The 27,687-nt window shown below is 39.3% G+C and overlaps 1 protein-coding gene across 1 annotated transcript in view; it reads left to right on the forward strand.

Annotated features, from left to right (window-relative positions):
• Window positions 1-814: 814 nt before the first annotated feature.
• The window catches only part of LOC137265123 (antiviral innate immune response receptor RIG-I-like), a 33,642-nt gene continuing 6,769 nt past the window's right edge, over window positions 815-27,687 (forward strand). Inside the window, exons 1-11 of the mRNA XM_067800429.1 lie at window positions 815-955; window positions 2,675-2,808; window positions 15,801-15,932; window positions 16,169-16,507; window positions 16,950-16,997; window positions 18,560-18,622; window positions 19,010-19,111; window positions 21,610-21,789; window positions 25,965-26,056; window positions 26,394-26,645; window positions 26,895-27,057. Coding sequence (XP_067656530.1) covers window positions 2,679-2,808; window positions 15,801-15,932; window positions 16,169-16,507; window positions 16,950-16,997; window positions 18,560-18,622; window positions 19,010-19,111; window positions 21,610-21,789; window positions 25,965-26,056; window positions 26,394-26,645; window positions 26,895-27,057 — 1,501 coding nt within the window. The 5' untranslated portion in view covers window positions 815-955; window positions 2,675-2,678. The remainder of the gene's footprint in view (window positions 956-2,674; window positions 2,809-15,800; window positions 15,933-16,168; window positions 16,508-16,949; window positions 16,998-18,559; window positions 18,623-19,009; window positions 19,112-21,609; window positions 21,790-25,964; window positions 26,057-26,393; window positions 26,646-26,894; window positions 27,058-27,687) is intronic.

Genomic DNA, 27,687 nt, shown 5'->3' on the forward strand with positions numbered 1-27,687 from the left:
TTTGTGACATGAGCTTTTGTGACATGGGCTTTTGTGACATGGGCTTTTGTGACATGAGCTTTTGTGACATGAGCTTTTGTGACATGGGCTTTTGTGACATGAGCTTTAAAGGGTTTATGACTCTCAGCTGGTTACCAAAATGAAGGTTTATATTGATATGAACTCTGTAACACAGCAGACACTATTCCCTCAATTTCAGATCATATTTAAAGCCTTTTGTAACAAATCAACCACACATGCAGTCCCGAACACAGATCCACAAGTACTACAGATCGAGTGGTGGGTACTCCAGATCCACCCTAATGTCTACAGTACGGGTCACATTATCAATCACTGGAGCACCTGATTGTTTACAGGCCTTTGTAGCTGCAGTATTGCTAAATGTGCAGTGAGCCAACAAACAACTTTGAAATGTTTAACACTAAGTTTCATGTCATACATACACAACACTGCACAACACTGCACTGTGCTGCACAACACTGCACTGTGCTGCACAACACTGCACTGTGCTGCACAACACTGCACTGTGCTGCAGCATACACATGTATGCAAAGGAACAAATCAACATGTTTAGATATTCCCCTAGCACCTGAGCATTCAAATATGTCATGAGCATGGCTAGACCTCTTTAATACCATGGCACTGCTTCTAATTAAATAACAGAATATGCCAGGGTATATACACTGAATATCAGTCAGTATTGTGGTGCTCAGTCATGCATGCTGTGTGTACATAAGTCATGAGTAGTACGTCAGATCAGTGTGTACAGTTGTCACGTGATTTCCACAAACAGAAAATGAAAGTATGTTATTTCCTAGAAATGGAAGCCATACTGATATATATTGATTGATCCAATCGTACTGTTTATGCAAACTGTTTTGCTCTGACAATACCCTGTTTGATTTGATAGGTTTGTACTAGGCACCGATCATAATTACACCAGACACTGATCAAGGTAGGTATTTCCATATATTGTCAGTGCATCAAGTGATCAAGTTGTAACCTGTCAGGTGAAATTAGGTCTAGCCAAGTTTAGTTGGGTTCATCTGAACATCTCACCAATGTTATGTGAGATTATATTTAGTCAAGGTGACAAATCTATAATGATTCATGTATTGTAATGTATATTTGTTACAGCAGCTCTCGAGGTCATATTGATAACCCCACCAATGGTCTGTATGACAAATGTGCATGATTCTCATTTCATTTTCAATATGGTGGTCACAACAGCTGTGATGTAACTTCAGTTGTACTTTAGGTGTGTGGAAGTTGTGCAGTAGGTGTGTTGATGTGCTGCTAGCGTGTAGAAATTAGGCGTGTAGAAGTTGTACAGTTGATGTGTAGCAGTTGTGCAGCAGATGTTTAGAAGTTGTGCAGCAGATGTGTTTTAAGTGTCCAGTAGGTGTTCAGTTGGTGTGTGGAAAATGTGCATTAGGTGTGTTGCAGGTGTACAGTGGGTGTGTGGATGTTGTCCATTAGGTGTGTGGAAAATGTGCAGCAGGTGTGTAGCAGTTGTCCAGTAAGCATGTAGAGGTTGTGCAGTAGGTGTGTAGATGTTGTGCAGTAGGTGTGTAGCTGTGCAGTAGGTGCATAGAAGTTGTGCAGTAGGTGTGTAGCTGTGCAGTTGGTGTGCAGAAGTTGTGCAGCAGGTGTGTAGTTGTGGAGTGGGTGTGTGGTCGGTTTGTAATGTGTAGTGTGGTGTAGATAGGAACATATCTGTGTGACTAACAGTACCAAGGAGTGTATGTACATATTTATGTGACTGGTAGTATCATCAGGTTTACATGTCTTTGTAACTGACTGTGCCATCAGGATGTGTCGTCATACCCTGACAGTAGTTTCATGTCATGTATGCCCTGACGGTAGTGTCATGTCACCATGTTATCATGAGTTGACCGTTGTGTCATGTCACCTGACTGATTATCATGACACTATGTTATAATTACCATATTCTTTCAGCATCATATCAACTTGTCATCATACCATGCCAGTTGTATCATGTCATCTTGTAATCATGTCTTGACTTCTGTGTCATATAAGCATGGCCTCATGCCGTGACACTATTGTCATGTTGTCATCTTATCATATCCTAACATTTTTATGATGTGACCACTTCCTGACAGTCTTGTCATGTCACCATGTTATCATGAACTGACAGTTGTATCAGGTGACCATGTCATGCCATTGTGCTGTGACAGTTATGTCACCATATTAAAACAGCTGTGTCATGGGACCATGCCCTTATGTCCTGACAGCCATGGCATGTGACCATATCCTGACAGTATTGTCATGTCACCATGTTATGATCTGACAGCTGTGTCATATCACGTCATTACCTGACAGTTGTGTCATGTGACCATGTCCTGACATTTGTGTCATGTTATTGTGCCCTGACAGTATTGTAATGTCACCATGTTATGCCATGACAGCTGTTTCACCATATTATTTTTTACAAAGCAACATATTTTCTCAAAGTACATTTCCTTGAAACTGATTATGGAACCTTTGTCTAGCTTGTTAAATTGTTTACTGGACAACCAGGCAGTGTACTAAGCTTGAAGACCCTGCTGTATGGGAGGAATTCATGATAGTGTTAAACACTACTGAAGGCAGCCTGCAGTGATCATTGGCCCCAGACCTTCAGTATCTCATGATCTGGTAATGTCTTACTCAGGAAGATGGCATGCAATGTGCCAGAAGAAACACAGGCCTCCTTGACGTATCAGAAAGGTATGATTGAGATCTGTCGCAGCACATTTGAGAAATATCTTCGACCATCTACAGTTCTGGATAACATGAATTTAGAGGGTAAGTAAGTAGTAAGATGATTTTGCAAGGCACATTATTGTTAAATGTGAACACAGCTTCAGTGTCAATACATTATTTAAATTTTACAGGAGCATCTATATTGTGTTTTAAGGTGAAAGACCATTTACAATGAAATCAAATCGAGGAGAGCAGTGTGAGCAGTATGGTTGAAACACTGCTTTTTGTAAATCAAACTGATGACCGGCAATGTTGAAAGACAACAACCACCTTGCACAGCCCAGGACAGATTAGTCAGAACGATGAACATTGTTTTCAAAAGCCACACAAATAAGAAGCCGCTTGCAACAGGCAGATGGTGTAAGAGTAAATGTCTAGACATTGCTAAATGATCTGCTGCACAGCTGGTATTGCAGGTTTGACATCCATGGGTCATCTTAAAACTGAACATCATTTGAATCAGAAACCTGAATTCGGGGACCCTCGCACCATTCATGGTGCCATTTGAACACTGTATCATCTTTTAAGGTAATAATTCATATGCTCGCGATCTTTGGATGTAAGTGATGATGGCTTCACAAGTCTAATTTCGAATTTGACCTCTGACCTTTTAACGACCTACTGTGCCAGCATCTCATTACGCCACAATTAGCAGCCCTTAGATCTGTGTATCTAAAGCCCAGCAACTATGAACATGACAAATATATTTGTCAGTACGGATCAGAAGATACGTTTTGAGGAATCCCAATTTCCCCTGTTTGTTTACGATAGTATAGAACACCGTTGTCTGTGGAGAGTGTGGCAAAATTCCGCTTTGAGTTAAACATAAAAAAATGTATACTGTTTGAATTTAGATATTTTGTAACAACGGAAGAAAGTCGTGTATTGCCCATCTCATGCAAAACTAGGTGTAAATTCTTATTGTTTGCAGCCAAATTATGCAAGTATTTAAATTATATTCAAATTCACGAATGTTGCATAAATTGTCAGGGTTTTTTTAGCAAAAGGTTCTAGATATGAAAGGAAATACTAAAATGCACCTGTAGACTTAGGACTTAGTCGCTTGGTGTTAAAACGTATGGTAACACTTTCTAAATTATCATGTTTTTGTTGTTCATATTTGAAAATCAATAACAGTGATACGATTGATTTTGTGAAAACGTGTTAGTGTGCTAACGAAGTTAAATAAGCCATACTGAAGAAGGTACAGAACCATCAGCTGGGAAGACGTATGATCAAACGCTACAAAGACGTTTGTGATTTGAGCACAAGGTTTCTCGATTCAAATCTCTTGAATCTCCATAATGATTTGGAAAATGTGTGTTACAGTCAGGACATATTGTACAAGAACACTGGCTTGATCAGTGCCAAGATGGAAAACATGCAAAGGACAATAGCACAGTTCGACTGTGAGATCGACATGCTGGACGCAACAGCAAAATTGGCAAGGTTACACTTTAGAATGCTGCCGAGGCATTTGCTACACTGATTGTTCAAGGCGCAGACCACGCTATGCCGGAAAAGAGGCCCTCGTGTCATTGCGAGGATTAAAGATCTTTTTTAAAAATATGAAAAAGGTTGAGATGACCCCTGACTTGAAACGCTTCACAGTACGAGAGAGAGAGAGAGGCATACTACTCGCGCGCATATACACGTACCTACACACATACACTTTCTATTTGACCCGGTCTGAAGGGGCAGACCCGAGCGTTAAGAGGGACTGCGGGACGACTGTACCTGAGTGTTTCTATGTTTAATAGCAGGCTCCCACAACACTACGAAGATGTGCGAATATCTCTCTTCCAGATCGGGGATGGTTCTACACAAAACATTAAGCTTCGGGCTTTAAATCTTTCTTCTTGGTTAGGCGGTATGTTCGAGTTTATTTCCGTTTGGGTTGCCATGGTCATTCCCGAGATCACAGAACCAACTACATTCATCAATTCCATAGAGTTGTCGATGAAGCTGTGTCATGTCTGTTGTAGATAAGCTAATTTGCTCACAAGCATTGAGATTTTTATATAGTTTAAAAACATTTTTTTTCATGGAATGACTTCTGTTGAGAGATCAATCAAGGATAAAGCTTGGTAGTCTATGACGGGGTATGCTTCTGTTCACATCTAGTCACTGGTTACTCTGGCGGTCCACTCCATGTCACCCCTCGCAGCAATATTAGAGGAGTTCCAGCTCAGTCCCACAAAGAGTTTGCAGGCTCTGTTCTGGATTGTATTTAGACACTTGTGTTCATACATACCCCAGATGGCGCTACCGTATACAGTTACAGGTTGTACAACAGTCTCATACAGACGTGTAAACATCATAGGTGAAACAATCCGCGTCGAAATATTTAGAACATAAAGCCCCAAAGGCAAGGCTAGCGGATTTTCCCAGCTCATTTATCGCAACCGTAAAATCTAAAAATTCCAAGATATTTATAATTGTCACTGTATTCAACATTCATATCCCCAAAGACGAATTTTTGTTGTGAACGCGCCGTAGATTTCGACCTGAAATGCAAAATTTTGGTTTTCTTAGGGTTGACGCTTTGTCTTTGTTTACGGCACCAAGAGTTTACACGATCTAGTAAACACTGAAGCTTGTTCTCATTGGGATCGATCAGAACAGCGTCATCTGTACTCGTCACCTGTAGAATACTGATATGTCTTTCGTTGATACCATCGCCACAGTTCAGCTCACGTAGGGAGTCAATGAGATCGTTGATATAGAGTGAAAAAGCATCGGCGATATCAAACATCCCTGCTTTACCCCGCCTGGTGCATTAAACCAGGACAACAGAAGACCATTTACTCTAACCGTGTATTTTACATCTCTGTACAAGGACTTCACTGCATCCAGGAGTTTACCGGGGATACCATATCGTTGGAGTTTAAACCATAAGCAGGCACGGCTGTACCGTAGTACGAAAGCCTAATGCTGCCACTTTTGTAGCACAAAATATTTTTTTTCAAAGACAGTTCTCGTTACTTCAATTATTTACTCGTTGCTTCGAGTATTTTTTCGTTATTTCAATAATTTTCTCGTAACTTCGAGTATTTTCTCGTTATTTCAAATATGTTTTCGTTGCTTCGATTAATTTTTCGTTACTTCGAGAATTTTCAGTCAAAAACTTGAAATTTCGAATATTTTCTCGTTACTTCAAGTTTCAGTCAAAAACTTGAAATTTCGAATATTTTCTCGTTGCTTCAAGTTTCTTTCAAAAACTTGAAATTTCGAGTATTTTCTCGTTGCTTCAAGTTTCTTTCAAAAACTTGAAATTTCGAATATTTACTCGTTGCTTCAAGTTTCTTTCAAAAACTTGAAATTTCGAGTATTTTCTCGTTGCTTCAAGTTTCTCTCAAAAACTTGAAATTTCGAGTATTTTCTCGTTGCTTCAAGTTTCTTTCAAAAACTTGAAATTTCAAGTATTTTCTCGTTGCTTCAAGTTTCTTTCAAAAACTTGAAATTTCGAATATTTACTCGTTGCTTCAAGTTTCTCTCAAAAACTTGAAATTTCGAGTATTTTCTCGTTGCTTCAAGTTTCTCTCAAAAACTTGAAATTTCGAGTATTTTCTCGTTGCTTCAAGTTTCAGTCAAAAACTTGAAATTTCGAGTATTTTCTCGTTACTTCAAGTTTCTCTCAAAAACTTGAAATTTCGAGTATTTTCTCGTTGCTTCAAGTTTCTTTCAAACACTTGAAATTTCGAGTATTTTCTCGTTGCTTCAAGTTTCTTTCAAAAATTTGAAATTTCGAATATTTTCTCGTTGCTTTAAGTTTCTCTCAAAAACTTGAAATTTCGAGTATTTTCTCGTTGCTTCAAGTTTCTCTCAAAAACTTGAAATTTCGAATATTTTCTCGTTGCTTCAAGTTTCTCTCAAAAACTTGAAATTTCGAGTATTTTCTCGTTGCTTCAAGTTTCAGTCAAAAACTTGAAATTTCGAGTATTTTCTCGTTGCTTCAAGTTTCAGTCAAAAACTTGAAATTTCGAGTATCTTTCTCGTTGCTTCAAGTTTCTTTCAAAAACTTGAAATTTCGAGTATTTTCTCGTTGCTTCAAGTTTCAGTCAAAAACTTGAAATTTCGAGTATCTTTCTCGTTGCTTCAAGTTTCTTTCAAAAACTTGAAATTTCGAATATTTACTCGTTGCTTCAAGTTTCTCTCAAAAACTTGAAATTTCGAGTATTTTCTCATTGCTTCAAGTTTCTCTCAAAAACTTGAAATTTCGAGTATTTTCTCGTTGCTTCAAGTTTCTTTCAAAAACTTGAAATTTCAAGTATTTTCTCGTTGCTTCAAGTTTCTTTCAAAAACTTGAAATTTCGAATATTTACTCGTTGCTTCAAGTTTCTCTCAAAAACTTGAAATTTCGAGTATTTTCTCGTTACTTCAAGTTTCTCTCAAAAACTTGAAATTTCGAATATTTTCTCGTTGCTTCAAGTTTCTCTCAAAAACTTGAAATTTCGAGTATTTTCTCGTTGCTTCAAGTTTCTCTCAAAAACTTGAAATTTCGAGTATTTTCTCGTTACTTCAAGTTTCTCTCAAAAACTTGAAATTTCGAAAATTTTCTCGTTGCTTCAAGTTTCTTTCAAAAACTTGAAATTTCGAGTATTTTCTCGTTGCTTCAAGTTTCAGTCAAAAATTTGAAATTTCGAATATTTTCTCGTTGCTTTAAGTTTCTCTCAAAAACTTGAAATTTTGAGTATTTTCTCGTTGCTTCAAGTTTCTCTCAAAAACTTGAAATTTCGAATATTTTCTCGTTGCTTCAAGTTTCTCTCAAAAACTTGAAATTTCGAGTATTTTCTCGTTGCTTCAAGTTTCAGTCAAAAACTTGAAATTTCGAGTATTTTCTCGTTGCTTCAAGTTTCAGTCAAAAACTTGAAATTTCGAGTATCTTTCTCGTTGCTTCAAGTTTCTTTCAAAAACTTGAAATTTCGAGTATTTTCTCGTTGCTTCAAGTTTCAGTCAAAAACTTGAAATTTCGAGTATTTTCTCGTTGCTTCAAGTTTCTTTCAAAAACTTGAAATTTCGAGTATTTTCTCGTTGCTTCAAGTTTCTCTCAAAAACTTGAAATTTCGAATATTTACTCGTTGCTTCAAGTTTCTTTCAAAAACTTGAAATTTCGAGTATTTACTCGTTGCTTCAAGTTTCAGTCAAAAACTTGAAATTTCGAGTATCTTTCTCGTTGCTTCAAGTTTCTTTCAAAAACTTGAAATTTCGAGTATTTTCTCGTTGCTTCAAGTTTCTTTCAAAAACTTGAAATTTCGAGTATTTTCTCGTTGCTTCAAGTTTCAGTCAAAAACTTGAAATTTCGAGTATTTTCTCGTTGCTTCAAGTTTCAGTCAAAAACTTGAAATTTCGAGTATCTTTCTCGTTGCTTCAAGTTTCTTTCAAAAACTTGAAATTTCGAGTATTTTCTCGTTGCTTCAAGTTTCAGTCAAAAACTTGAAATTTCGAGTATTTTCTCGTTGCTTCAAGTTTCTTTCAAAAACTTGAAATTTCGAGTATTTTCTCGTTGCTTCAAGTTTCTCTCAAAAACTTGAAATTTCGAATATTTACTCGTTGCTTCAAGTTTCTTTCAAAAACTTGAAATTTCGAGTATTTACTCGTTGCTTCAAGTTTCAGTCAAAAACTTGAAATTTCGAGTATCTTTCTCGTTGCTTCAAGTTTCTTTCAAAAACTTGAAATTTCGAGTATTTTCTCGTTGCTTCAAGTTTCTTTCAAAAACTTGAAATTTCGAATATTTACTCGTTGCTTCAAGTTTCAGTCAAAAACTTGAAATTTCGAATATTTTCTCGTTGCTTCGATTTTATTTTTCTTAATTTCTAAGTTTGATGAAGCTAGCATGTATATTTTAGGAGATCTGCCCCGATCAAGATGACATCCTCATAGTCACACACACCCTACAAGCTACACCCTACACCAACCGAGTTTCAGTGGTCATAAAACAAACTTTCAGTTCAATAGGGAGGATGCGCACCCTTGCAACCGCGTTATCTTCCTATAAAGCAGACCTCACAAAAGACAGACCGCTTAAAACAACACACTTTAGGGTTGTTTGCATAAGGCTTAATTAAGCTGATAATAATAACATGTGCCCAGATATGGAAACTATACTTTGTTTTAATTCATGTAATGAATTATGATTTTTATATTAAGACTTTTTATATTAAAAGTGCTTGAGAACATTCTCAGCTTCTCAAGCAACTCAGTTCTCGACTACTTTTCACTCTAATTACAAGTAAATTAAGAAATATGGAAATGTGTTGTTACTATACTCTGTAGTGACTGGTAGAAGAACAAACAGAATTTTCATTCTTTTCTCAAAAACACAAAAGGTGAAACATCGAACATACCTGTATATGTGAATATAATTAATATATTTACATGATATCATTTGAAAAGGCACAGTGTGTCATATATTTGGATAATTTGAGAGTGAGTGGTTGATAATCACATTTCATGAGAAGAATACATGTACAGGTAGAGGGATTCACACAGAAATGATTTTCGTTGTTGTTCGACAAGTGGTGGGCATATTAATAAAGCATGGAATTCTTCACATATGGCTTTACAAAGATTACAAAGTCGGCTTTCTTTCAAACCATTCAGACAGCGCCCTGTTTCCATTGGTAACCTATGATTTGTTGTCCTAAATTTTCTCAGTGAAATTCTACTTTGTAAGGTTAATTTAAGATAAGGTTCTGGAATAAGTTCAATTTCATACATTGTGAAATGAAATCCTTTTGATGATTGAGTATTGCTTAAATTCCAAGATTGAACAGACTGTATACTATGTACTGACTCCAAGTGAACTCATTAATGGAATAGGGGTGGAGAGCATGGCTGAGCTACCTAGTGTACTCACTGAATTTATCTTACAGAAGGTCGGTCATTTTGGAGTGAATCGCAAATAAGACTTAACTGTGAAATGATACCATATATTCGATAACTTGACTGAAGTCAATTTGCTCCAAAAGCATACCATTTTGGTATGAATATCAGTACGAATTGCTTTGCTTCCTGTCTCCACATACAACATGTGGCGAAGCAGTTTTCTTGAAAATATTAAATGAACAATTTCAATAACACTTAAAGTTTCATATGGCCAGAGGTCGTGTAACCATTTCTAAACCTAATGTTGTCTTTTTTATCAGGACACATACCACAATTTTTAACGACACAGCTAAATTAAGCCTTGTGCAACCAACCATAAAATGTGTTGTTTTAAGTGGTCTGTCTTTTGGGGGGTCGAAACCAAGCATATTTCCTAAACTATTCATGATAACTTCATCAGACTAGGAACACGTATCAAGCATGATATGTTTGCCATTTGGGGTTTAAACCCAGATATGAACCTTAAGCTTTTGCGGTTTCCTCCCAAATGTGACTTAGGCTGTGGATATGAGGGTGTCATGTTGTTCGGAGAAGATTTCCTTAAACTATACATGCTAGCTTCATGAAATTTGGCACACGTACCAAGCATGATCCATAGATGTGCCATTTGATGGTTATACTCAGATATGAATTTTATTTTTGTGCTGTATCCATGGACATGTGACTTAGGCTGTGACTATGAGGATGTCATCTTGCTCGGAGCAGATCTCCTAAAATATACATGCTACCTCCATCAGACTTAGAAATTAAGAAAAAGGAATCGAAGCAACGAGAAAATATTCGAAATTTCAAGTTTTTGAAAGAAACTTGAAGCAACGAGAAAATACTCGAAATTTCAAGTTTTTGAAAGAAACTTGAAGCAACGAGTAAATACTCGAAATTTCAAGTTTTTGAGAGAAACTTGAAGCAACGAGTAAATATTCGAAATTTCAAGTTTTTGAGAGAAACTTGAAGCAACGAGAAAATACTCGAAATTTCAAGTTTTTGAGAGAAACTTGAAGCAACGAGAAAATACTCGAAATTTCAAGTTTTTGAAAGAAACTTGAAGCAACGAGTAAATACTCGAAATTTCAAGTTTTTGACTGAAACTTGAAGCAACGAGAAAATATTCGAAATTTCAAGTTTTTGACTGAAACTTGAAGCAACGAGTAAATACTCGAAATTTCAAGTTTTTGAAAGAAACTTGAAGCAACGAGAAAATACTCGAAATTTCAAGTTTTTGAGAGAAACTTGAAGCAACGAGAAAATACTCGAAATTTCAAGTTTTTGACTGAAACTTGAAGCAACGAGAACATATTCGAAATTTCAAGTTTTTGAAAGAAACTTGAAGCAACGAGTAAATACTCGAAATTTCAAGGTTTTGACTGAAACTTGAAGCAACGAGAAAATACTCGAAATTTCAAGTTTTTGACTGAAACTTGAAGCAACGAGAAAATACTCGAAATTTCAAGTTTTTGAAAGAAACTTGAAGCAACGAGAAAATACTCGAAATTTCAAGTTTTTGAAAGAAACATGAAGCAACGAGAAAATACTCGAAATTTCAAGTTTTTGACTGAAACTTGAAGTAACGAGAAAATTCTCGAAGTAACGAGAAATTAATCGAAGCAACGAAAAAATATTTGAAATAACGAGAAAATACTCGAAGTTACGAGAAAATCATTGAAATAACGAGAAAATACTCGAAGCAACGAGTAAATGATTGAAGTAACGAGAATTGTCTTTGAAAAAAAATATCTTATGCTACAAAAGTGGCAGCATTAGGCTTTCGTACGGCTGACGTTGTCAAATGCCTTTTTCATGTCAATAAAACAACAGAAAGATGATTGTTTTACATTTCTTCTGTTTCTAATAATACTTGTTAAACTATAAATATGTTCCATGCAACTCCTTTTCTTTCTTAAAACAATTTTGTTCTTCAGATAGGATATCATTATTTTCCATCCCTCATACTGAGCCAAGTGTTAATTATATCACAGTATAGTTTACACGGAATCGCCATGAGCGAGATACCTCTATATGTTGACGGGTTATAAGGATCCGTGTGTGGCTTTAAAATACGGCTAATGATATTCTGTTGCCAAGCATCTGGAACTTCACCGTTCTTAAAGCAATGAGAGATTATTTTGAACAGCATGTCAACACAGACTGGGCTCTTGATACTCTCGGCTGGAAGGTTGTCAATACCTGAAGCTTTTCTGAATTTTAGACGCATGATTGCCTCTTCCACTTCTCTGTGTGTAATAGGCGTGTTAAGGGAATCACATATATATCTAGACAAGGCCGAACACTTCGGTGTACCCTACCTGCTTTGCCGACAGCTACGCTACTATCGCTCATGCAAACGATTAAAACTTCATCTAAATATAACCATGGGTGATTGGCCTATCGTTCACCTTTGACCCTCAACTAAACGATCTTGACACAAATGGCGGACAAAAGCAAGGACGACAAGGCTGCTAAAAGGGTGTGTGGTCAAAGCAAGCCCTCTCATTCGTCGACTAGATAGATACTAGATATAATCAAGTGGATTAGATGACGGTGACGCTGAGCGAGGTGATGACATAGCACGACCCCGCCATCGGGTTTCATGGCTCTCAGACCAATCTCTTTCAACCTGTTCCATACAATTTGACCTGATATCCTCTGAAGTCCAGGCACCCTGACTGCTGTGCTCTTACCCGTGGCAGTACTATCACGCAACTGTAGGACCCGGATGTGCCGATCTTGGGCTGGAGTGGTAACTCGAGGTCTGCCTGTACGGGGACGGTCATTTGTTAGATCTGTTTGATTGCAACGAGCTGTAAGCCACGATATCTTGCTCAGACTAACATTCAACTAACTAACTGCAAAATTTCAACTGGAATGTGATTACTGTTGCATTGTGGCGATGCCTTTCTAATCTTTGTAAGAAATCTCATCAAAATCAACATTTTCAGGTAAGATCGATTTTGTACTTATGTAAAATCATGTTATCAACACTTGTGCTACATCTTTTGACGATTATTTGAACACAATATGTAATGAATAGGTTTTTTTAAAAAAATACACTCGTCTTATACGTTTCTAGTTTAATAAAGAAATATCCATTTTAAGTTATGAAAAATAACACTCATGAGGTTATCGTTTAGGGTGTACACATGACATCGAGAAGAATACTTTTAAACAGATATTGAAAGTGTATCTTGATAGTTTGGTCTTAGTTTATATGTACCGTGCCTGTACTGGCACTGTACCACAAAGAAACATCGTAAGATGGCCGTAACATGCCGTAGGAGGATCCTAAGACATCCTTTATGGACGCCGTTAGAACACTAGGACCACCGTACGACAGGAAAGCACCGCATTTTCTCTTGAATGCCCAAGATGTACTTGCGAATTGAACGGCAGCAGTACCAACTCCGTAGGAAGTCCGAAAGAAGCTACAACATGCTTTTACATCTTGATAATCTTGGTAAGAACACATGGGCATCAGACATCCTCACATTTCAGTTAGAATAATGACTTTGGTGCGATTTGGTCATCACAGAATACTGGATATGTAATTTTTATCATACTGTTCTGTGTGTGCGTGGCATCAGTTTATTTGACCAGGGATGACATGACTGATTCGTTAACTCCGTTGAAGTCGATGTTTGAACCATTCGTATTTAGCTAGCATGTGCCACGGGAATGTTCGGAAGGTCTTTGCATAATGACAACCGCGGAAAATATCTGTCTATTGGAAACAACACGATGATTATGTCCAGCCTGTAATGTTATCGAAATAATTATACCGCACAATGGCTTTAAAGTGTTACAATGCTCTCGTTTACTTCAAACAACACGGAGTAGCCCAAGTCATACATCATGCATTTTTGTTGAGAAATGAAGTGGTGCTCTAAATTGGATGATATACATGAATACATGTTAGTGATACTGTGAACATCCCTTGTATGTGTCACGTGTCATTCCATTTGTCTAGTCTTTCGGCGTTTTATGGCTTTTAACAAATATGTGCATGTTATTTGCATAAATCTGTTATTATGATATGATTCTGATGGAAAAGTTTAATTGTATATCATAACACTCACGATCTTTGAGTGGCACTAAGAGGTGGTACACATGAGGAAGAGAGTTTAAATAGATGCCATTTTTCATTATTAGGAACACAACGTTCCAGAATATATCCTTACTCCTTCATCAGGTGAACAGACGGTATTAGACAGAGGGATGGAGGGAGGGAGGGAGAGAGAGAGAGAGAGAGAGAGAGAGAGAGAGAGAGAGAGAGAGTGTGTGTGTGTGTGTGTGTGTATAAACATGTTTGCAATGACATGAAATACAAACCAAACAATGCAGACATTCGTGTACTTAGAGAGACCTTACTACAACACGTGTTTCATTCATTTCAATTAAATGTGTAAAATCATTAGGACAGGCCAGTGAAGATGGCTAACGTCTAAAACTGAACATTTCATTGAAACACTGATCAAAAAGATAAGGGGAAATGTCACACCACACGTCTCAAAGTCACGACAGTAACGGGTATGTCCACCGTGAGCATCAATACACGCCAGAACATGTTTACGGACTGACAACGCCAAACGTCTGATGACATTCGGGGTGATGCGTTGCCATTCCTCGATGAGGCATCGTTCCTATTCCTGGAGGTTGCCCGGAGGAACAGTGACGTCTGATTTGCCGATCGAGAGCTCGATGGGGTTCACGTCTGGACCATGGCAAAACCTGAACGTTGGCGAGGAAGTTCTGAGTCAGTCTTGCTGTGTGTGGCCTTGCATTATCATGCTGAAAAATGATTCCACGAGGCTGTTGTTGAAGAAATGGCACCACAACTGGCTGTGAAATGTCAACACGATAACGTTGTGCATTCAACTTTCCTCGAATTACGACAAGCCTCGTTTTGACGTCACCACATATCCCACCCCAAAACCATTAGCCCTCCGCCTTCAAGCGGGCGGACTTGATGCACACAATTGGGACCCAAACGTTCTCCAAATCATTCGTACACAAGCTGCCAACCGTCACCTCTGAGGATGCAGAATTTGCTCTCGTCAGAGAAAAGAACGTGTTCCCAGTCCCGCTACTGCCAACGTCGAACTCGCATGGCCCATGTCAATCTGTTGGTACGGTGTCGAAGTGTCAGGAGCGGTCCGCGGCAGGGATAATGTGGCCGGATACCATGTTGTCGGTGTCTTCTGTACACGGTCTATCGACTGATCCCGTGACCCTGTAGCCGCCGTGGACGTCGCTGTGATGGAGCGGTTCCTAAGGTGTAATAACCGGATGTAACGGTCTTCATGGAACGTGGTCACTCGTGGTCTTCCACCTCTGGGCCTGACCTGTCTGAAGCCGCTGCATTAACCTGGTGACAGTGATGCGCGCGCAACCCAACTTTCTGGCAACATCGGTGTGAGGCTCCTTGTTGCACCAGACTCTCTCTCTCTCTCTCTCTCTCGCTCTCTCTCTCGATGGCTATGAAACGTGGCGTCTCTTTGTGTTCTATTTTTGCTGTAATATTGATATGTATGCTCAACCGTTTTATACAGTTTATATGCACATGCAAAACGTGCTAGAGAAAGTGAAATCACTTTCACGAATTTTACGGGTTTTTTTCCGATAGTGACCAAGTGTTCCCGGTATTTTCGATCGAATACGTTGTGTTTGGGATGTGCAATACGCATTGCCATGTTTTCATAATAAAAAACCCCCAAAACAACAACTTAGTAAAAATATATTTTGAAAAATGGTTGGTATCGTTTCTTTTGGACAGAACAACGACAGTAACAAGGCAACAACGATTCAATATAGACAAACATGACAGAGTTAAAATGTATACGGATACCCACACCAAGCTACTATCCACTGATACCCACACCAAGCTACTATCCACTGATATCCACTGCAAGCTACTATCCACTGATATCCACTGCAGGCTACTATCCACTGATATCCACTGCAAGCTACTATCCACTGAAACCCATGGCAAGCTACCATCTACAGGTATCCTGCAAATTACAATAGACTGATGCCCACTACAAGCCACTAATCCGCAAAGAACCTCTTCAAGCTACCACTAATCTAATGACAGTCAATGAGAACTGTCAAATGTTTAGTATGTCATTTTTATCGGTGTTCTTGTTTGAATTTAGCTCCAGTCAAAGAAAGTGTGCGTGCTCTAGAGTCCTTGGATCGACAGCAGGCTGTGACAAAACTACTTGACATTGTCCTCGGTGAACCAGAGAAATACGTGCCACAATTCATATATGCACTAAGACAAGCAGGTGTGTCTAGATACTTCATCTGATGGCTGACCAGTGAGGTTTTATCACATTTAATTATATTATCTGTCAGCCTTTGTTTTGTGTCCATTTCAAGTCTGATGACATTTCCAGCAAATTATTTTAAATTGGGCAAATGCGTAAATTGGGACAAGTATCCCATCAGTTCTATAGTTATGCATTATGGTTCTTATGTTAACTTGTTGCTTGATGCTAAACTTGTACAGTTATGATTACAGGATTTGAACATTTTTTCGACGTATTTGAAGATGATACAAGGAATGCAGGAAGTAACACAAAGGCCGCAAGATATGAGATGTTCATTTGCATGTTAGAGGGCGAACTCAAGGATATGATCATTCCTACCGAGATCATTGATGACCTGAGACCAATACTCAGTGACAGGGACTACGAGCTGATTCGCAACTTGGAGACCCAAAAAAGTGCCAACGATGCCTGCCAGGAGCTCTTCCTGGCTATGAAGAGGAAAACCCCCCGTTGGCCTCTGTATTTCATGAATGCTCTGCACAAGGCCTATGGCTCACAGTTCACTGGCAAAATTCATATGTCTGATAGTGGTAGGCGTGTCAATGACCTATAAGAACAAAAGTGCAATTCATTTCAGTTATAGCTTGTTAATATTCTTCATATTTTATATGGCTCTCGCTATCATTGTTGATGTTGTAATGCTGCACTCCGCAATAACTGATATAACATAAATAATTGAGTGTGGACCTTACAATCCAGTGATTGATCTTTTGGATAATGTTTCTGGCCACCTGGGTTTGGACCATGTCACTGAGCGTGACTATTCGATGCATTAAGATTCCTCTTGTGACCAGCATAGTTAGATGGCAGCGACATCTAAACTGATCATAATATCCTTTGAATATGATATTAACTGGATTTTCATTTCAACAAACACGTGAATGAAAGATAATTTCATAACACCTACAATTTCTTCTCTTTTCTCGTCTGATTTTGACACTACTTGCATTTTCCATGTATTTGCATGTTCAGATGAGACGGGTTCAAGTGGAGACTCCGGAGAAGATAGTGATGATGAAGGTGAGGGAGGCTCTGGGAATTGAGTACGTTAAGGGGTATGCATGAGGGACAGATGAGACGGGTTCAAGTGGAGACTCGGGAGAAGATAGTGATGATGAAGGTGAGGGAGGCTCTGGGAATTGAATACGTTAAGGGGTATGCATGAGGGACAGATGAGACGGGTTCAAGTGGAGACTCGGGAGAAGATAGTGATGATGAAGGTGAGGGAGGCTCTGGGAATTGAGTACGTTAAGGGGTATGCATGAGGGACAGATGAGACGGGTTCAAGTGGAGACTCGGGAGAAGATAGTGATGATGAAGGTGAGGGAGGCTCTGGGAATTGAATACGTTAAGGGGTATGCATGAGGGACAGATGAGACGGGTTCAAGTGGAGACTCGGGAGAAGATGGTGATGATGAAGGTGAGGGAGGCTCTGGGAATTGAGTACGTTAAGGGGTATGCATGAGGGACAGATGAGACGGGTTCAAGTGGAGACTCGGGAGAAGATAGTGATGATGAAGGTGAGGGAGGCTCTGGGAATTGAATACGTTAAGGGGTATGCATGAGGGACAGATGAGACGGGTTCAAGTGGAGACTCGGGAGAAGATGGTGATGATGAAGGTGAGGGAGGCTCTTGGAATTGAGTACGTTAAGGGGTATGCATGAGGGACAGATGAGACGGGTTCAAGTGGAGACTCGGGAGAAGATGGTGATGATGAAGGTGAGGGAGGCTCTGGGAATTGAGTACGTTAAGGGGTATGCATGAGGGACAGATGAGACGGGTTCAAGTGGAGACTCGGGAGAAGATAGTGATTATGAAGGTGAGGGAGGCTCTGGGAATTGAGTACGTTAAGGGGTATGCATGAAGGACAGATGAGACGGGTTCAAGTGGAGACTCGGGAGAAGATGGTGATGATGAAGGTGAGGGAGGCTCTGGGAATTGAGTACGTTAAGGGGTATGCATGAGGGACAGATGAGACGGGTTCAAGTGGAGACTCGGGAGAAGATGGTGATGATGAAGGTGAGGGAGGCTCTGGGAATTGAGTACGTTAAGGGGTATGCATGAGGGACAGATGAGACGGGTTCAAGTGGAGACTCGGGAGAAGATAGTGATGATGAAGGTGAGGGAGGCTCTGGGAATTGAGTACGTTAAGGGGTATGCATGAGGGACAGATGAGACGGGTTCAAGTGGAGACTCGGGAGAAGATAGTGATGATGAAGGTGAGGGAGGCTCTTGGAATTGAGTACGTTAAGGGGTATGCATGAGGGACAGATGAGACGGGTTCAAGTGGAGACTCGGGAGAAGATGGTGATGATGAAGGTGAGGGAGGCTCTGGGAATTGAATACGTTAAGGGGTATGCATGAGGGACAGATGGGAAGAGAGGCTGACGGTGGAGTGGGGGGGGGAGGAGGAATAGACTATGCGGTAAAGAGGGAGGGAGACAAGAGAAAGGAGGGAAACAGGGACAAGATGGGCATAGTGGGAGGTTAAGTCTAGGAGTGATTGAGGAGGGTATGTGGAAGACGGGGGTAGAGGATGGAGGAGGTAAGAAGTATTTGTTTCATGTTCATATATTTTCAGAAGCCTCAACAGTGAGTGACGGTGTCATGACAACAAGCACTCAACAGCAAACTGTAGGAAAAGGTACTTGAGGCAATATTACTTCAACGGTTTTCACATAGTATTCCACCAATTGGTATTCATGTTGCGCTCAAATGTTCGTAAATTATTTTTAGTATCTAGATATCCATGTTTATCTCAACTTGTCGTAGATGACTGGACGTTTCAGTATACATCACGATGCCCACGTTTATCTCAGATGGTCAGGATGACGGAAGCTTTCAGTAATTGCCCGTCTGATGTCCATGTTCTTGATGCTTGGAATTCGCTTTCATCATGAATGAAATACTAAGAGTTTTTCCAAACCTTTAGGAATTAGTTCCCTTCTGATTGACAAATAAGTTTCACACGTCAGGGAGAACCTTAATATTGAATGACCAACAGTTCTCATAGGTACAGCGTCTGTTACAGAAGTCTGTGTGCCTGACGTTGAGATGCAGGAGCCCACGGAGCACAGAGAACCAGATTCCGGGAGGCAGGCAGCTTCTGAGTCCATGGAGATGTGTGATGATGGTAGGCTCACACACACTCAGGATTATGTAGAATAACGCTCAGCTACTGAGCTTACACTATATATAATTTTAATAGTATCAAATAGACCATTTTAAATGAAAAGGATCCCAATGCGTTTCGAGAATTCATGTAGACTCTAGCGGTGCAGGGAGGGCTAGGCAGTAATAAAATATTAGAACATTAGAACATCAGAACATCTCAACAGGCAGGCTGTACACAACTGATATGTGTGCAGGTGCCCGTGTTTTCTGCCCTATACAAGTAACGTAAACGGTAACAGGTATGTGTGAGTGTGTGTGTGTGTGTGTGTGTGTGTGTGTGTGTGTTTTGTTGTTTTTTTGTGTGTGTTCAACACTAAGCTATAGTTAAGGTCATATGGAAAAGGGAGGAAAAGTATTTTCAAGGTTATATCTATTCCTGCTGTTTTATTCAACCCACACATAATATGTTCTCCTTGTCAGCATTATTGATCAGACTGAATGTCTCTCGGGAGACTATATACAAAAAATACAATATGTAAATGTAATCATTCTGCTGTAACCATGATTTATTTAAAACGTAGATATTAACATTCAGTATCCTTGTAGAGTAATCATGTAGCCATCCGTTCATTGATTTATTTCTCAGTTTCTAAGGTATGTTTAAATTAGACATAGGGGGCATATCATGAACTGCCACTTAAAGTAGACATCCAGTCTTGCCGAATGTTATCAATCAGACGTAGGCGATAACATATTCAACACCGAGAGAGAACAGTAATATATGGATATGAGAAGCCCATGTGACTTTACCAAGATTATCACAGTGCAATAGCATGTTGTAAGCAAGTTTGAGAAGGCAATGTGCTGGCATTCTTTAACCTCTAATCCAGACTGGAATGCACGTTACGTTAGTAATCACGTATAGAGGGTAGCGTCCACGTTCTCCATATTATAACAGTTGTAGACAATCCAACAGTTAAAACCTTTTACAAGCAAACAAGAGTACCTTTTCTCTAACATCTATTCTAATGTAATCCCCAAATTTCTGAACAATAAGTAAGAATAGGCAGGACTTGTGTATGGAATAGTTTAATGATCAGATGGGGTGGCGCTATGTTCTGTCTGCTGGAAGTTCACGAGATGAACCATCTTCCTTCACATCACAACCATCAGGACACAGTTATTCTGGATCTGCTGGCAGAGACAGCTTTAGTCAGGACTCATCACTCTTTGATGATCTCTGCCGTTCTGTTCCGTGCTCATAGATTATTATGGACACGCAGTCTGCCTTGTTGCTTTGTTGCATGTTGCTTTGGCCAACCAGCACACAACTGCATAGCAAAAGTCTGTTGCATTCGTTTGTCAGGTTTATTACTTGCAAACATGTACATATTTTGACAGTTATAAAGAAATTTTGTGATTTACTATTTACAGAATTCTATAACCATGTTAATAAGGAATATTTCCACCCCTCGATGACAGCTGACGGGGTATACTTGGTATAATGCTCGGACGGTTTCATTTGGCAGAGTGTACCGATGTCTTTTAACCGATTCCCAAAGATCTCAGCTTGATGTAGAAATGCTGTTGTACCAGTGATATCCCAGAGTGAATCAATTAGGCTCATGTCAGGTGAATATCCGGGCCAATGATGCACGGGCACCCCTTGGGTCGCCAAAAATGTCTTCTGGATTTCGCATTGTGGGCAAGGTCGTTATCTCACTGGAATGTAAATTTCTGTGGATGGAAAACGAGACATTCACAGTGTTGCTTGATATTATTTATAATTATTTGCTGGTACTTCAAACTGTTCAGTGTGCCAGGTACCTTTTTCAGGATACCCGGTCCATAGGTGATATGATGTTCCACACATGAACTTGGGGTGGGTGCATGAACGTGAGAGCAGTAATGACGATACGTTTCAGTTTAAAAGCACCAAACTTCCATTCGGCGTCTATTACTGAAACATCTAAATATTGATTCGTTGGTTCCAATCCTGCACACCAAAATGCTTGGCTCAGACAAGTCTCTTATTCCGTTGACGTCTGTTCCAAAATGGTTTCCGGCTTGGTATGTAGCATTTGAGGCCAAATTCATGTAAACGCCTTAATGCTTGACACAGGTCTAGATACATGACTGATGCGTCGGCCTAAAATACCCCGGAGTGTTCCCGTTTAGAGGTCAGAGTCACAAACCTGTCTCCCAGGCACAACCTTCGTATCATTATATCTTAGTTGTACACCGGGGCCTGTCGGACCTCTTACTATCAGTTACATTACCATGCCAGTTTGTCCCAGTTCTGGTAGTGGATTAGAACATCTTAATAATTTCATCATATAGAGTCTGCCAGTTCTGGGTTTATACCATTTCAACTTCTGTCCAATATTGCCACCTAGACATGTTTTCTGATGAACAGATGCCTTGAGAACAATATACTTTTATTTTGAATACTACAGGGACTTATTTCCGTGGAAAATGTGCATCAGAAACGCTTAGCTCACATCTGTGTTTTTTCAGAAACTGACTGGAATGGTAAACAAGACTTGGACCTCCACCAGTACCAGTTGGAGCTAGCTGAAAATGCAGTAAAACAACGCAACACCATCATCTGTGCCCCGACTGGCTCAGGCAAGACTCGGGTTGCACTCTACATCGTCAAAGATCACCTAGACAAGGAAGCTGAAGCTGAGGTTGATGGTAAGAGTGAGTGACTTTAGTTTAAATCGCTTTTATGACCCTGGCTGACACCACATTGACGTTAGGAGTATAGCAGTGCAGTGGAAATCTTCAGCAAAACACCACTTCAACGATATGACACAACTGATAGTTATACAAATGTAAAAGAGGTTATGCAATGTTTCTAACCTATGGATGAACCTGGGGTGTCGACTAGTGCTTTAACCATATATCCAGAATATATCTGAATACATCAACATATACACATATATTAGAACAACCTGATTTGCCCGTACAAACAGTGTTTATAGAGTGAGTATATGCATGTCACACAAAGGGTTAACTGACATGGTTGGCTTGACCAATCTTTTGAACACGTGTCACGTGGCTTCATCTTAATTATAACTTCTTTGAAAGGCATTTTAGAAGTTGAGATAAACAGTATTGAACAAACTTTCTGAATAACAACTTCCGATGATAAGATCCACATGTACAAAGATACATCTGCCGCACACACTGGTCCAGTAGGTAAGACGTCTGGATAGCCCTTGAGCACACCTTCCTCAATGAAGGAATTGAGACAGTTTGTTTAGGTTGATCAGTCTGCTTATGTAATTACTGAAAGAGCACATTCGCCGCTGAACATCTAACTGGGTGGACTCTGCTGCCGAACGCAGCTCCTTGGATGTTTGGTGGTCCTTGTGAAACAGTAGCAGGTTCTCTTTCTAATGATACAAAAACATCACTAACTCTGTATGTGACACTAAAGGGTCCAAATGGTGACGAACACAATGTCTTCTTCTTCGCGTCATCTTGTGCATCTTCTTTGCATGTCTGTCTGACATATTTTGCGACTGAAACTTTAAGTGTGTAGGTTGCGGAGGCCTGGAGTGCTTGGGCACTAAATGAGGAAGAAATCAGATAAGAAAGTGATAAATTCCTGTGCAGGGTACTCATACATTCACTATCCATTCTCCTTAGCAGTTACAATGGCCGCAATATGGCCGATGTGACGTTAATAGTAACTCACTCACTACCCGTTACAAATACTAGTATGAATAGGTTTGGATGGACCGTGTTGATGCAAGAACTATAGATCTGAAAAAATCACCATTTGAAAAGTTTATTAAGCATATAGCCTATTTTGGCCATGTTCATTCCATTCCCATTGTTAACGTGGTGGCATTTGGTTGTACTGTTGACATTCTCGCAGTATAATCTTGACGACATTAAAGTCCGTCAAGAGACGGTTAGAAAGTGTCCGCACAATACTTTACAAATCAATGAATTATAATATGGTAACATGTAAACTGGCCTTTCCAATTAGCCTTTGACCAAGGTACATTAAATGGTGAGGTTCAGTAACTAAAGGAGAAACAAGACACACCTCTCGAAATATTCCCTGCCAAAAGGAACTGTGAAAACACTTTCACAAATAAATTACTGACAGCAGCAGAACTTTGGGCATAATTACTTCTATGTATATAGTTACTTTGTCTGAATAATAATTGAAATGAAAATGTAAATTTAGAATAGAATTATCTGTGCACTAAAATGCAAACACATCTTTAGCATTCAAATTCCCAATTCAATGACCATAAGCATGCTAAAAACATATTCTCAAATAAGTCATTACTCAAAATACCTTCCAAATTGAAAGCTAACTTCAAATACACAGATATAAACTCACATCTGTGTTTCAACAATCTCTTATGCCATATGGCTGGATTGCATGAACTGCACATGCTTTTGGTCACATGACCAAACAATGCCAAAGCATTCACAGACCGAGACGACATAAACAAATTCTTCCCATTTGTCTGGTAACTTGTTCGTCTTATCAAATCCACTTACCTTTACAAGTACTCTTAATCCCTTTTCTACCTCCGTAGATGTAATATAATGTAGGGTGAGGTTATATTGAAACTCTAAACGTGACAAGGAACTTGTAACAGCACAGATGGCTTCTTGTTTGCCACTTCCATGTCTGTTCCATGTCCCGTAACATCTAGTCGAGCTGAAAGTCATCAAAGGATTATTGTGTCAATCATAACACTGAAACAAGAAACAAGAACTTTTTGAAATTGACCAATTTAATTTTGACCAATTTTGATTTCAAGAGACGATCAACTTCATTCGTCCATGGGTCAAATGAAAATCTCCCATAAGCAAAGGCCGACTGGGAAACTAATAATAAGCTTCAACTACAGGCCTACCATCTTGTGTAGCTGAGGACTGTGAGGTCCAGATGTCTCTTGATTTTTAAGAGAACACACGCTGGGATACATGTCCTTGATCCAGTTGTGTTTAACGCCGGTTTGAACATAATACCAGTTGTATGATGAGCGACGATAGAAAGAAAGAAACCCAAGACAACGTATACACAGTAGAGGGAACATATATTGCAAGGTGTTTGACAAATCCCATCTTGAAAATGTGTATTTGCAAACTAGGCAAGTAACTAAATATTAAGGCAGACAATAGGTACATGCTACTGTAACTTAGTAATACCTTTCCCGGACATTTTAGCTGAATAGATAGAAGAGAAGTAGGAATGAAATGAAGTCATTTTCATGCAAAATGCACACTGAATATCCTTATATATATTAACGAAATAATCTCCGCTGAACACAATGGTTGATTGAGCAGAAACTGAATTAAACCGAAGTTAAACAAGACTGAACTAAATTCAGCTAAAATAAACGACACAATACTGATTTAAGTTTCAATAAACTAAATAAACCCACACTGGAAGTTGAAGAACAAGAGGTAGCTAGATGTTGTTGACAGCAGCAAGCTGATAAGTAACTGAAGCAGAAATGTAATCCAGAATTACGTACAAAATGAAATGTTATAAAACATGAGCAGAGCTGCATTCTGCCCACGCTTTGTAGAAATATGCAATAGAGATCATAATCAAAAGTACAAATACCACTTGACAATGTCAATGGTCACACAAAATAAACGGATTTTGCTGGCATTTCCGGTGGAGACAGTTCTATCCTATTTCAGGATTAGCTGATTCTATTTACTTCTGCTTGTAAGTGTGGAAAGTATTTAACTTTCAGACACTTCTGGGGGAGGTATTTAAGGGAATTGTTAGCAAGTCTTCTAGTTGGAAAGAAGTGGAGAAGAGTCAATTTTAAAGGGTCTGCCTGTCTGTGGCCTGTCCAATGTCTGACCTGTCTGATTGTTGGCGAAGGTTCCTAACCATAACTACGGAGCAACCAACCTGCACCAGTCTGACCAGTTGTAGCCCCGAACTGTAGCATTCAACTGACCTCTCTCGTGCTGCTGACGTTCAACGTGGCATTTCATTTGTGGTTTTCTGTAATGTCACGTGTCCACCTGCCGTATAGCATTTCCGCACGTGCATGTAGCCTTTGTTGCTCAGCAAATGATTTGCAAGATCTGTACAACAGATGATTTTGTGGGCGTATGGCCGTAATCGTTCCTAAAATACAAAAATACAAACTCCAGTTTCATATGACACGCGTGCATATTATGTCAAAATCTCTTGGTTTTGGTAATAGAAAGTTTGGGTTTTTTTTGCACGTCATTATACATTAATTGCTTTCCGACAAACAAACCCAGATTTCAATTGCAAAAACCTTCTGTTCACAGATACTGAGGTCACATCCAACAACCACGACAACCATAACAATAATGATAGAGTAAAGATGATGTACTTTGCCTTTCAAAAAAGGGTACATTGTTGATGTGTTGATACTGATGTGTCTATAACTTTAAAGATTATGAGATATATTTGTCTGGCTGACGAGGAAACTATTAAGAGTAGCAAGTATTCAGTTTGTACTTTTATGCTGAGAGCCAACATGGCTATGATTATATGTATAACGATTGTCATTGTTCATTATTGAAGTATCGAGATGTTATGCTAACATACTGCATGGTCCTTTCAAAGGCATTTAGAAGTTGGATGGATCAAACTAAAATGCTTTATGGTTCAACTTCCTTATTATACAAGGTCAGGTGAAGTGAAGAAGAGACTAGGATCTGTCTCGAAACGTTGTGACCTTGTATAATAAAGAAGTTGAACCATAAAGCATTTTAGTTTGATACTACATGGTCGCTTGAGTTTGAATTTACACAAAAATGAAGCTTAACTGTTAATAAATGCGTTGAAAAGATCTTGGTTTAGTTCCCCGTGTTCAGTGCCCTGATGATTGTTCCAGGAAAAAGAAAGGTGGCGTTCTTGGCACGCACAGTTCCTCTGGTAACTCAACAGTACAAAACCTTCTTTCAATTCCTTGGTGATCAGTATAAGGTGAGAAAAATCTTCATCTCATATTTTAGGAGAGCACTGAGGCATTTGTTTCAATAATGAAACAAAATGCTTTAATGAAGTCACTGATGAAGCACATACTTATCAGTCACTGATTTATTGTGCTTTAATAGAAACAACAAATTAAGTTCAAACATTTCATCATGGGGCTCAATGGATCAATGGTCCCAACTTGTTTAGTTCTGCGACAATCATATCATAGATTTGTACGTATATATATCACTGAACAAGTGAACGTCTGTGTTTGTGTTACTCTATTGAACGTCTGTGTTTGTGTCACTCTATTGAACGTCTGTGTTTGTGTCACTCTGGTTTGCAGATTTTGAAGCTGAGTGGTGAGGATGACAGGAGCAAACTCCTCCACCAGTTACTGAACGACTTCGACATCATTGTGATGACGCCAATGATCCTGGAGAACCAGCTGAAGGATGCCAAGATCAAGTCGCTGTCTGTGTTCAGTCTTATTGTGCTGGACGAGTGCCACCACACACGGAAAGGCGAGCCATACAACAAGCTCATGATCAGATATCTCAAGCAGAAAAGCAAGCAGAGATCAAAACGTCTACCTCAGGTGAGTACATGTATCATCATTTACACTAATGATTTTCATGTTATCATCATGGCTGTAGATGCCCACTATCCACTACATCTGTAACCCTTGGAAACTCTTGCTCATTCTTCAGAGCAGTGGGCAAACAATAAGAAAGCTATAGTACACTCTCTCTCCAGAAGAGATGGACAGAGGTTAACACTGTGAAATATATAAAACAATAATATGGTTTCGCTGATTTGTAATAAATCACCTGCCTGTTGCTTTCAGATTGTAGGCCTGACAGCCTCACTGGGGGTAGAGAAGGCAACGGTTGATGAGGAGGCCGTAGACAATATCCTGAAGCTATGTGCCAACATGGATGCCCCCTATCTCTCAACAGTACAGTCACACATAGATGAACTCAGAGAAATGGTCCCAGTGCCAGATGAAAGTAGGTCTATGAAGAAAATGGGTTTTCGAAAAGCATCATTTGTAGTACAATATCAACATACAGTAATTTGCATAAGGTCTGTTCCATTTAAGTCACTTTGGACTTAAAACACCTGGCACCTCATCTCTCCGTAATGCCTCAGTATAGTCCTTTTTCTATGTGTCCCATCTCACTACCACTCAAACTCTTGTTAGGCAGAAATGAGTTCAACATATATTTCACACGTTCACATATTAACTACATAAATTGTAGATATTATTGTGAAGAAACAGTTTTTTCTTTCTATTTCTGACAGTACTATAATAGTACCTTATGTTTTATGCTGATTGTTTCTTTTGATACATTATGACACGGATCAGCCAGACACATAGATGAACTCAGAGAAATGGTCCCTGTGCCAGATGAAAGTAGGTCTATCAAGAAAATCAGTGGGATCAGTAACTGTGGGATTAGTGGCTCTGGGATAAGTAACAGAGGGATTAGTGACAGTGGGATAACAGTTGGATAAATAACAGTGGGATTGGTGACAATGGGATAAGCAACACTGGAATAAGTGATTGTGGGATAAGTAACAATGGGTTTAGTGACGGTTGCTTGGGACTGACTGGCTGTATATGCTGATGTTATTTG

The sequence above is a fragment of the Haliotis asinina genome, chromosome 15 (genome assembly GCF_037392515.1).
Source record: "Haliotis asinina isolate JCU_RB_2024 chromosome 15, JCU_Hal_asi_v2, whole genome shotgun sequence".
NCBI lineage: Eukaryota > Metazoa > Mollusca > Gastropoda > Lepetellida > Haliotidae > Haliotis > Haliotis asinina.